The following is a 12,565-nucleotide window of genomic DNA, read 5'->3' on the forward strand; positions in this document are numbered from 1 at the left end:
TTTTAAAAATCAATCAATCAATCAACCTCTTTAATTTGAGTCATCTATGCCCTCTAAAAGAAAAAAGAAAAGAAAACAGTAGCAAAGCGAACCAAGATTGCGTTCTGTCCTGCGGCTCAGTCTTTGCACAGACACCTCAAGATGATACAAAAGCCGAAAATAAAATGAGCAACCGACTCGTTCCAGTCGGTGGCCACATCAAATATTCACTCTGCCACGGAGCAGTTCTGGAGACCGGTATCACGAGCAACAACTTGTTGTGGGACTTTTCCTTCTTGCGCTCTTTACGTATTTAGATTCTCATTCTGATCGCGTGGGGTCCCCAACGTCGCAGACAACGCAGAGACGACGTTAGTGGGGTCCCGTATATAGCTACGCTGGGTCGTTTCGAACAAGAACCTAATTACACGATTTTCGGCAACAACGGCCCACTTCCGGCTTTTTTAAATTTTTTATTCTGCTAGTCCCGTGTTCCGGCCTCTGTTACGGCGCTACGTCCTTAAATGACAATGAATCGAGCACAGAAGACGCATTTCTTGCGTGCTTCTATAATTCAATTATGGCAATGATCATTTATTAGTCACAGGCTAGAAAAAGAGGGAAGGAGCTGTCTTTATCGTCTAAGTGTGACAGTTACAACAAGTCAAGAGAATAATCATAATTAAAAAAAAGTGTAAAGTATGCTTCTCCTGTATGCTTTGCTGTTCGGCTGGAAAAACACATTGCACGAGGCAATGTTTGAGGTCCACCAGAATTCGGCGGAAGTCACTTGAGATGCAAATTAAACTAAGTTAATTACCATCATTCATTGGAAAAATGATATAAACATTATTTTGCAATGACGACGGAAGTAATAATTTCGTTATATCGTAAATATTATAGATGTAGATACACAGGTAAGTAAAGTCCGAGGCTGTGGCTGTGGAAAAAAATGACACTGAAGTTTCAAAAGATTTAGTATCACGCTTCATCAGGCACCAAAAGACGTGGGTACAGGTAAGTACACAATTCTTTCTGTACCTGATGAAGCGTGGTCCACCACGCAAACGCTTGTGCTTATTAAATCTTTAGAAAGCTTCAGCGATATTTTTTGAGTGTTCTACATAAACATTAGAATAAGAAAAACAAACAACAACATTAGAATAAACAGTTATAATAAAAAAGTCAATTGCGTAATGAAGGGAAAGACGGATAATGTAATACGAAAAATATGCGCAAAACATTCTAGTATAGGGTTATTTTTTCTTGGTGCAAAACGCATAACGATACAAAATGCAATACACGTGAAATGTTAGAAATGCAATACATAAAAAATACTGGGAGTCCTCCTTTCAATTGCAAATAACATACCCATGAAAACCTTTTAAATGAGAATTGCAGATTCACAGTTAAGGTGAGCGGTTAGAAGAAAGATAGCGCCGTATGAGGCTGAAGAAGACGAAAAGTTTCAGAGCGAGAGAGAAAGAGAAAGAAAAGAAAAGCATGCGAAACCAGAGAGAGGTTTCTTATTTGAAGAAAAAAGAAAGAAAGAAAGAATAACAATAAAAAACACGGAAGAAAGAATGGATTTAAAAGAACCAAACCGAGCATGGACTGTCGGTTCCACAAAGGCTTAGTTCCTTCTCATTTATTTCCGTTAGGTCTTAAAAGACGGTCGACGAAAACACGGCAAAGTTAAATGATGAGGAAAGGAAGAAGACGCCAGCTCCTCCCCCTTCAACCCTCTGCTCTTCTTCCTCTCGTTAGTCACGGTCGACTGTACGGTAGGTGAGCTACGTACCCCCCGCACCCCCTTCAACATTAGCCGTTCGAATGTTGAATGGTTCGCGAATCAAGAGGGTTCTCTTACCGTTTCTTCAGAAAAAGAGCTTGGTTAGTTTTCGTGATGAGGTCGGTTTTCGAGTGCTTCTCATTTCGCCCGGAGGTAGCGCCTCGAGCACGTTCAGTCTTTGTGCCCCTGCAGATGGACTCAGCATTCGGTAACATTGTCCGATTGGTCTATGACTGCTGAATGTTTTTTCGCTAACGCAGCCCAGTTTGTAAAGTGAAACTCCGCGAATTTTTAAAATATGTTTGTTATCATAAGATCGTAAGTTAAGTAAGACAGTAAGTTCAGTATCATAAGATCGTAAGTTAAGTAAGACAGTAAGTTCAGTATCATAAGATCGTAAGTGTGTTGCTTCCAAATTGTAATAACGCATAAATATCGTGACAAAGTTTCAGCGGCTACAAAACTAGGAGGCATAGGTCCTTAAAAATCTTAAGAGGAAAAAAAAAGAAGAAGAAAAAAGAGATAAATGGACCAAGCTGATAGTTCTTATGTATGTAAATTTTTCTTTTTCTTTTCTTTTTTTGTTTTTGCGTTTATTAGATTCTGTACACTTATAGTGTAACACCCAAAAGCTACTTTACTCGTTTTTCTCCCTTTTCGAACACCGTAGGGTACCATCTACATGTTTCTGTCTTTCTTTTTTCAATATATTCGTTCCTCTTTGTCGCAAAGACGCAAAGTAACCCCTTTATTTCCCACGCCTTCCTGCCGTCCTTTCGAGATCTGTCCCCCTTTCTGTACCGCTCACGGTCACAGCTCCAACGCGTTGTGAACATAGAAAACTCTTAAAAGAAAGAAAGAGAGAAAGAAGAAAAACGTTATTTCTCCACCTCGGAGACAAAACATTCAAATCGAAATATTTCATCCTTTAATGAATGTCAGAGGTGGTCACGTGTTGGAGGTTTAATTTTTTTAAAGGTATTTTGTGAAGGATTACATAGGCTTCGAATGACCATGGTGACATTAAAGCGTGATGGATTGCCCATTGTCGAGGGCTATATGCTGCAGCGTCGGACGTACCATTTGTCACGGCCTTGGCATTTAGCCAACAGTAGCCCTTTGTTCAGTTTTAAACTCCAGGGAAATATGGAGATAAGCGTAAAAATATTAACATTTAACTATTCAACGTACACGGCTTGGATTGGATTGGGTGTAAGAAAAATAAAATGGGCACAACTGTTCTACAGGAGCTACGTAGAAAGAGGCTAATTCTAACTCGCAGGTAAGGCAGAGCACACTGATCATTTGGTAAACGCTTGGTTGTATCTACAAAGTGTTACACCTCGTAGCACAAAATGCCTATGACCACCACATGTTTTCGGACAAACCTCTTTGGTGAAATATCCTGTAAACGTGTAGTTCATTCCCGACAAAAAGGAAAGAATATATTGAAAAAAGAAAGACAGAAATATGTAGATGCTACCCTACTGTGTTCGAAAAGGGAGAAAACGAGTAAAATAGCTTTTGGGTGTTACACTATAAGTGTGCCGAATGTAATAAACGCAAAAAAAAGAAAGGAAAAGGAAGAAAAATAAAAATCGATATAAGAACTATCAGCTTGGTCCATTTGTTTGTCCTCTTAACATTTTTAAGGACCTATGCCTCCCTGGTAAGCCTCACGTGCATATGGGCTTGCGTAGTTTTGTAGCCGTTGGAACTTTGTCACGATATTTATGCGTTATTACAATTTGGAAGCAAACCTGCATTTCAGCTGCCACACTTCTAGTATATATGACTTCCACAATAAATCTCAGGGCGTCACCGATGACCTGAGAGGCCAAGAAAATAGCGGTTAGGATATCGACAATTGTGTGCATTGAACGTTGGATTCAGAAAGAGCGGCATATCGACAGGAACAAGTTTAATGATCTTAAGCTTCACGATCGACATCCGTTGATTGCGCAGGCAGTCACGAAAGGTGTGCATACAGTAAAATAACAAATAAATAATATAATAGTATCATTAAAGCGCACACAAACGAAACTTTGCAAGAAGTCTTTGGTTTTTTCCAGCTCGAAAAACAAATAAACGCGTTTGATGGGGGAGACAAAGAAAAACAAAGAAGACGCAGCCTGACCCCAATCTTTCTTGTACACTTCTTGGAAAGTTTATTGACTCATTCGACATCGCGTCAAGAGGGGCATTTTGCTGACCACTTCTGGAAAACGTTACAGACGCTGTCTTGACAGATTTCCGATAGAGAGAGACAGAAAAAAGAAAGACAAGATTGAAAAAAATTGAACTCGGTTTTTCCAGAGTTTCGAAAGAGATAGCAGACGACAGATACACCACAGAAGGCGCTCGAAACGCTTTCTACAACGTCTGCGTTTCCCCTTTGGACGAAATGTTTCCCCTAATCATACCACTTCACACACTGCGCTTTTCACTTGCGTCAGAACGAAACACTAAAAATAATGAAAGGAAAACGTTGCGACAGTCACTAATGAATCCTGAAGGGTGCAATTACGTAACAGAGGTCTCGTATGAGTCCTGCAGTTATGGTGTGAGACGCTAAAAAGGAGTTACGAGGTTGATAGGTTGTATGTTGTTAGTTTCAGGAAATTCGCGTGAGGTGAGATCAGATTTTTTGTATTCGTTGTCTTTTCATAAAACTGACGTGCACGATGTCTTCCTAGTCAGTTTAATAGCAGTGTAGCTTAGGGTGACCTTTCAAGATTATCACCTGCACTCTAAAAACAGATGGTGATGCTGGTGTTGGTGAAAGGGCTCTAAAAACAGGGGGTGCGGTGACAGAATCGGCTCGCCATTGTTGGCCACACGGAAGTTGGCATCGTCACGACTATATATACAGGGTGTCCACGCTAACTGTGAACATATTTAAAAAAAAAAATATATAACACTTTTTCCAAGATGAAATCAATTGCAATATAGCATATGCTGAAGGGCACTCCCTAGGAGGGCATTAGCAAAGTCCAAAGGCAATGTCTTAATTAACTTTCATTAATTAACTTGTTAATTATAAAAGCGACAAAGTTGTCCCAATGGGAACATCTGTTCCTTTCGGTCACCTGATATCGTAGCCGTTTTCAGAACAAAAATCCGTTCGATAGATCGCCCGCAAAAAATTAGTGAAGGAACGCTATTTTTTTCTTTATTTTGTTCATTGCCCATCTTCGCAGACGCGTATTTCCTTCATCCCCAACGTGAGAGGGGAAAGGAGTACAGGGCCGCCTCATGCGTCGAAGATGAGCTTTAACTTGCGGAAACAAAACAAAAACAAATGTATCCGGTGACTCTATCGGAACTGGCCTTATCTTGGGTTGCATTTTCTGTTTCCTTTTAATCTTTTTCCAGGATGCGAGAGGCGATAGTGTGCTCTTTCTTCCTGTCACATTGGGGGTGAAGGAAAGACGCGTCTTCTACGAAGCGCAATGAACAAAATAAAGAAAAAAATGGCGTTCCTTCACAAATTTTTTCCGGGCGATCTATCGAACGGATTTTTGTTCTGAAAACGGCTACGACATCAGGTGACCGAAAGGAACAGATGTTCTTATTGGGACAACTTTGTAGCTTTTATAATTAAAAAGTTAATTAATGAAAGTTAATTAAGACATTGCCTTTGGACTTTGCTAATGCCCTGCTAGGGAGTGCCCTTTAGCATATGCTATATTGCAATTGATTTCATCTTGGAAAAAGTGTTATATACATTTTTAAAAAATCTGTTCACACTTAGCGTGGACACCCTGTATACACACACACACACATATATATATATATATATATATATATATAGACTACAAGTAACGAAGAGACTTGGGAGGCCGTATAAGGGTTAAAAACACTTGCTACTTTTATTACATTAATAATTAAGGGGGCGCTAGGAATAGATTTACAGTTAGGGGTCGACGTTTCGGCAGTCAGCGCTGCCTTCAACAGAACTAAACTTGGAAATAGGTGACAAGGGCTTATATACAAGGGAAAGGGGGAAAATGAGAGGGGAACAGTGCACGTGGAGCGGGGTTGGTGATGTTGCAGGAGCGTTGTTGCTAATGGTCCATTGAGCTAATGGTCCCTATATATATATATATATATATATATATATATATATACAGGGTGTCTTTTTTAGGCGATACAGATTTTTCATTAAAAAAACTATAAGGGCTATAGACATGCTGTTTTCACTTCTATCATCTCAGGGCCGGCGGAAGTTTCTTGGCCATATGTTGCTCGACCATCTACCTCGACCATGACTATAATTGCCTAAAAATCGTTAATTAAATTTTTAATTATAAAAGCTGCGAAGTTGTCCCAATGAGAACATCTGTTCCTTTCGCTGACCTGATATCGTAGCCGTTTTCAGAACAAAAATCCGTTCGGTAGATCGTCTGCAAAAAATTCGTGGAGGAACACCATTTTTTCTTTATTTTGTTCATTGCGCATCTTCGGAGACCCGTCTTTCCTTTGCCCACAATGTGAGAGGGTGAAAGAGGACACTGTCGCCTCTTGCGTTCTGGAGAAAGATTAACAGAAAATACAACACAAGATAAAGGCAGTTCCGATAGCGTCACCCGATACATGTGTTTTTGTTTTGTTTCCGCAAGTTAAAATTAATCATAATTTTTTTCGACGAATGAGGCGGCACTGTACCCCTGCAATCTAAATGTACGAGAGAACAGCACAAGGAATAGTCCATAAGTACAGAACCACTTCGCTCTAATGCTTGCATCGTCTAATAGATTTAAGTTAAATTGAATTCAGTCTTTATTTCTCTTTCGAGTGGAAGAGTAGCTAAAATCACGACGGGATAGACTAAGCCAGAATTATTAAATATTACATACATGCATAAAGGGACGATGACGAGATGGGGATGATGCCGTCCAGTACACATACATTACGTATTATACTTCTTCCTTCCTATTTCTTTCTTTCTTTAATTCTTATTTTTTCTTTTTATTTATTTATTATGTCTTATTTCTGGAATAGCAAGCCGACGTCCCGTTTGGCTGACCTTTCCCCGTTTTTTTTCCCTTTTAGTCTAATAAATATATCCCCCCCTCCCCCTTCTTCGGTCCGTAATCACAAAGCACCAGCGGCGTCGCTTGACGAACACAATATGCACTCGTTGGGGGCAGCTCCAAAGGTTATGTTCAAGATTGGGAGGTGATGAGTTCGAATCTTACCGCCGGTTGGTGCTGTCTGAGGTCTTCCCTGGGTTTTCCGTCTCTCTGCCGCTCATAGCCAAAATTTCTTCACGGTGCAGCACGCAAAAAGAAAAAAAAAGAAAGACTAACAAGCAACAAATAACACATTCCAAGGTGTCCGGCAAAAAGAGCACCCTAGCGAGTAGAGATAATTTCGCCCATCCATCTTCAGACATTTTTTCACCCCCGTCCCTTAGCGCGTTAATCTGTTTTTGTAACTTCCCAGAAGCAAAGCGTGTCGTTAGCGGCACTATATTTGGAAACCCACCGCAATTAATCGCTTGTTTATCTCGTTTGCATATCGGCCCAAGCTTCCCGGACGATCCTGGCTTTGCTCCTACGTAACGTTTGTATGTCCTGTTCTTTAAATTTTTTTTTTGTGTGTGTGCTGCATGATGAAAAGAACACTAATTAATTCGCGTGACAGCGGTGTAGGCAGTCCTGAAATCCGATCAAGGCCGCGCATGTTAAATCCCATATTCGGGGTCTTTGAAGCGAAGGAAGAAGGGAGACAGAAAAATAAGCCCAGGAATACGTGACGCAACTGTGACGTCATATGACACAATTATCTTTTTTTTTTTTTAAATTCCGTGTCAGCACAGCGAAGTAACTGCGTCTATGAGCGGCGTAAAGACCATGAACAAATTGAGAGAAGGCAGTAGTTGGGGTTGGGAGCAGGGTTGCGGAGTTGGAATGATTCCGGAATCATTCAAGATTTAGCAGAACCCGGAATGGAATTGGAATGGTATGAAGGAAACTGTCCTAGGAATGGGAATGGAATGCTCTGGGTGCCCCGGGGGCAGTTTTGCTTTCAACGTGCTGGTTTCTGCCCTCGTACCCTTTGCACCGCACCTGCACACGGTAAAGAGTGGTGGTGGTGGTGGGGGGGGGGGGGGGATATAGGTTTTATTGCAAAGAAAGAGGAGAAAGGTTAGCCCGGCTCCAAAAGCCGACTTGCTATTCCCGCGTAAAAAAAAACAAAAAAAAAACGAATAGAGCGAAAGACAAGAGGCGAAGTCACAGGCTCAGCGCGAGCCCTGTGTCGGTCAGAAAACGCACGAGTTCCCTTCCGACGCGCCACTGACGGGGGCGTGACAGGGGGCCCAGTAGCGTTGCCAGCGAGACCTCCCTCAGCCCCAGGGCAGCTAGCCGCTCCATGAGAGTGGCACGGGGAGCGGCGAACAGGCGACAGTGAAGGAGCAGGTGGGAAGTGCTGCCCTCGGTAGAGCAGGCTGCACATGTAGGGGTGTCAAGCATGCTGATCTGGAAGAGCCGTGCTGGCGTTCGAGCCATGCTTAACCGCAGACGGCTCCCTCTTCGTGATGTTTGGGGGAGGGGCGTATTGCACTTTTGGGTCGATGGAGTGCAGAAATGTATTGGGCGAGATGGCACGTTCTATGAAATCTTGGACACAGCGAGAACAGAAGCTACGTATTTGGAACTGGCAGGCTGACATTGAGAAATGCTCAGCGGATGCTGAGACATAAGGCAGCCGTGGTGTGGGCACGTTTCGCAGCGAGGTCGGCACGGGTATTTCCGGGCAGCCCGACGTGGCTGGGCACCCACTGGAGCCGGACGCTGCGGCCGGAAGCCAGGAGCTCGTTGTATCTGGCGATTACAAGCGTGCGGAGATCGCAAATAGCACTGCACCGATACGACGCCAAGATCTCCAATGCTGACTTGCTGTCCGTGAAGATGGACCACGAGTCGGCCTGTGAACCGGACATGGCGTTGAGCGCTTCATAGGTGGCTGTCAGTTCCCCTTCAGTGGATGAAGTTTCATGGGGCAGCTTGAAAGCCTGCACAGTGTCGCTATGAGGCATGTAGAAAGCTGCAGACGACGCGCCGTTCACAACCGAGCCATCCGTGAAAATTGCTTTACGCTGACCGTGGGCCGAGCTCAAATGGTCAAGAGCAAACTGGCGCGCAGCGAGGGCAGGAGTGTCTTTTTTGCGGGACATGTCGGGGATATGCAGGTCCGTCGTAGGCAGCACAAGGGTTCACAAAGGTGGGGCGTAGAGCATGCGCGACGGAGGTGGCGGAAGAGACTGTGCCAGTCTGCAAAGAGCAGCCCTGAGAGCTGACTTTTCATAGAGTAAGTGAATGTCCCGTAGTTAGTGGGCAGCATGTCGTGTGCGGTACCGCGCACATGAGCGCAGGGTCTCCATGTCGCGTAGGACGTGGGCCGGCGTCTCCTTCGCCTCAAGAGTGAAATAACCCTGTCCTTGTGCTTTTTCCATGCTTGGTAATGTCAATCTCCTCTAGCACTGCTGGACTTGCCAGTATGGTTACCGGTCCTTTTCTTTTATTGAGGGAATTAACGGAATGGAATTGGGTTGCCAAGCCATTCCAGGAGTGGGAACTGACCATACCTTTTCATTCCGAGGAATTGAAAGGAATAGATATATCGCAAATCTCCATTCCTCGGAATGGAATTGGAACGGAATGGGAGACCCCATTCCGTAACCCTGGTTGGGAGTATGCGTACTGGGACGACTTCGTGGGAAACTGTGCAGACATCCATCTTGAACGTCTGCCGAGAAGACAAAGATGACCTCAGACAACACAACCGGTTGTAGGAGTCGAACCCACCACCTCGCTGTCTGTAGCAAGACCTTGGAAATACCATCAACGAACCAATGCCGCATTCAATTCGGCCCCTTTTCTTTTTTGTAAGTTAATTACTGTCAGAGTCACGTATCTATAAGTTACTTACCTTTTCTGTGCAACAGCTCTCGACACAACTAATAGTGTGTTACTTCCGTACGAATGCATACCACAATCAACATTACTCACGACATTACGAGTACATAGATATCTACTTAAGTGTATGACTGCCATTAACAGGTAACAACTTCGCGATTGTCGTATAAGATTCTGTGTTTATTCAGTCCGTGTAAGTACCTGTCTCGCTTGGCTAGCTTAGACCATTCGTTACGTCCTTTTCCACTACACACCATGCCATCTGCATTCCTTCGGAGCCAGTGATAAATGACAGATCTCGCGAAACAAAGCTCGAATATTCTTACCACGTAAGAACGCCATATATCGAATATTCGTTTGTCAGAATGCTTAGTTTTATTTATCGTTATTAGCAAATCTTATTGATATTCCTTAATATTTATTAGCATTAATGCTTTATTTATGACTTAAACGGATGCATTTATTTATTTTTGTCTTCAGAAGGAACGCTCAGAGAACATGCATCGCGAATGGGTTGGACACGTTCTGGCTTCTGAACTGTGCTAGAGATGGTTTTGCGAAACCAAGAAATGTTATTGCAAAGTCATTGTTACATGACGACAGCTAAAGCCAGACGATGGAACCAGAATGTACAAAGAGCTGCACAATGAAAAATTCGTTGCGGATCTCGTATGATAAATATATCGCCCACACACAAGGACGCGATAAATGCGTTTTGCACTAATGAACCACTTTGATGTGATCACACTACGCATGCGCGAATCTCTTCCCGTGCCCTCTTCCACAGTCGCTGGTTGTAAACAAATAGAAACAAACCTTTCTTTCTTTCATTTCGTATTAGCACCGCGAAGCAACTATGGCTATGTGCAGCGTGCAGACGTGAACAGATGAAGGGAGGACATCAGAAAGGAGTGGAGGACAGGGGGATTTGTACCCGTCCTGGGCCGACTTCAGGGGGGTGCCTACATTAAAAACAAAACGACCGTTTTATCGGCAAAACTTCACAACAAAGTACGGTGAAGGCACTGCACAGAGAGATATCGTTATCACCCCTGGTGCGGGGAAAGCGAGGCGCGTATACGCTTGTGATAACTAACAAACAACAACAACTTTATTTTTGACTTTGGAGAGTGGGGAGGTTCATCGCCACAGGCGATACTCTACCCCATTGCTGGTGGGAATGTGGGGAATAAAATAACGAGCCCCTTCACAATAACGATCGAAGTCGAAGTCGAAGTAATTAACATAACTGCATAAGTGTCACAAAAAGGCGAATGCCTCAGACAAATCAGGAGGAATAACAGGAGGAAGTTCTTCACCCTTCATCCTCTATCTTTTATCCGTCTTTTTTTTTTTCTATAGTCGTGACGACGCCCACTTCTGTGTGACCAATAACGGCAAGCCGATCCTGCCATTACCTCCCCCCCCTTCTATAAGAGTGAGGAGAGGTGCAGAAGGCGGGACTTGCTCAACGGCGCCTCTAACACATTGCTCTCCCCGACGAACTCATGCACCCTCTACGCACCTCCACCCTTCATCCTCTCTCCTCCATCCGTCGTTCATCTTTTTTTTTTCTTTCAGGCTATAGTCGTGACCCCGCCCACTTCTATGTGGCCAACAACGGCGAGTCGATCCTACCATTTCCCCCCCCCCCCTCTTTAAAAGTGTGGTTGCTCCAACAGAGCTACACTCGCCGGATGTGCAGAGCAAGGGTTATCGAACTGTGACCCGAATAGATTCCCAGGTCCCATGGGGGGTTTTCGATATCTTCGGCAGAGCCACACGAGGGGCATGTAGTTCGACGTGTCACATCCAACGGAAGCCTTTGGAAGCCCAACAGGTAGTTCCCCATACAACAGGCATGCTCTCGGTGTTACAGAGCTCATTTCATTTCACAAGCTGCTCCCATGTGCCTTTGTTTTCAACCATTTCAACCAACTCGGAAGCGGCAAGGGAAGACGCTGACTGCTGATGCAAAGGGTGGATCCGCAGTCGTTACTCGGGTGAGGAACAGCCAACCGAGGTGTTTCTCAATACCTCTGCAATTTTCCTTTCAAAAACTTCTCGACTGCCATCCCAGCCCTTAATCCGATATATTAAAAGTTAGCTAATTTGTCTAATCTAATTGATTAGGCACAATGAAAAAATACTGGCGACTGCAGTGCACAGCTGCTAACAGTAGTATTCAGTTGATTTCATTCGCGAAGAGCACTCAGTCTTTTTTTAAAGTCTTTGCTGGATGTTGGTTTGGGACGTAGAAGTGTAATTTAGAGGCGGAGTACGGACGAAAAACGCAGTTGAACTGAAGGTGCAATCGGAATAGCATGGGTGCCTGAAATACATGTAACAACAATATTTAGTTTCGAAACAGTCGGAAACATTAGAAAATAAATTTAATCGGATTCTGCAGCCGGTTGCGCGCTCCCGGCTGAATTCAGGCAACAGTGTGCGGACCGATGTCACTGGAGTCGGTTATCAAGGCAGGCTATCAGTCACAAAATGCAGTCTTCCGACTCGCAATCTGCTGCCGTGCAGTCGCTAGAAACATTTCCGTTCATGCTTTCGGTGGTATCGTATCGCAACCAGCCGGGCGACGCCGTCAGCTGAGTGATGGGGAATCTCACCTTTAATGCCAATTACGTCACCGGAAGAGGCAAAGCAGGGAAGGGCCGTTTAAACCGGAAGCTGCCAGTTGGTTTCGAATTAGATGTTTCTGATGTTTTATGAAAAAAACATGAACGAATTTTGCGAAACTTTTTTGGTATTTTCTTCTTCGAAGGTATCTCAAAGTGGATATCACATAAACTTTCTAATTCCGGATTCCTCGCGGACACCACGTTTAATAATTACCATTATCCCCTTTCGCCGG

General features: G+C 43.8%; 1 protein-coding gene across 1 annotated transcript; it reads right to left on the reverse strand.

Annotated features, from left to right (window-relative positions):
* Window positions 1-8,459: 8,459 nt before the first annotated feature.
* LOC135395225 (uncharacterized) lies at window positions 8,460-8,954 on the reverse strand. Its single transcript, XM_064626464.1, has one exon. The coding sequence runs from the start codon at window positions 8,952-8,954 to the stop codon at window positions 8,460-8,462; it is 495 nt and encodes a 164-aa protein (XP_064482534.1).
* Window positions 8,955-12,565: the final 3,611 nt, after the last annotated feature.

This window comes from Ornithodoros turicata, chromosome 5, assembly GCF_037126465.1.
Source record: "Ornithodoros turicata isolate Travis chromosome 5, ASM3712646v1, whole genome shotgun sequence".
Taxonomy (NCBI): domain Eukaryota; kingdom Metazoa; phylum Arthropoda; class Arachnida; order Ixodida; family Argasidae; genus Ornithodoros; species Ornithodoros turicata.

Excerpts from the sequence above, each read along its gene's own strand:
- LOC135395225 (XM_064626464.1), bottom strand. The coding sequence starts at position 8,954 with ATGTCCCGCAAAAAAGACACTCCTGCCCTCGCTGCGCGCCAGTTTGCT.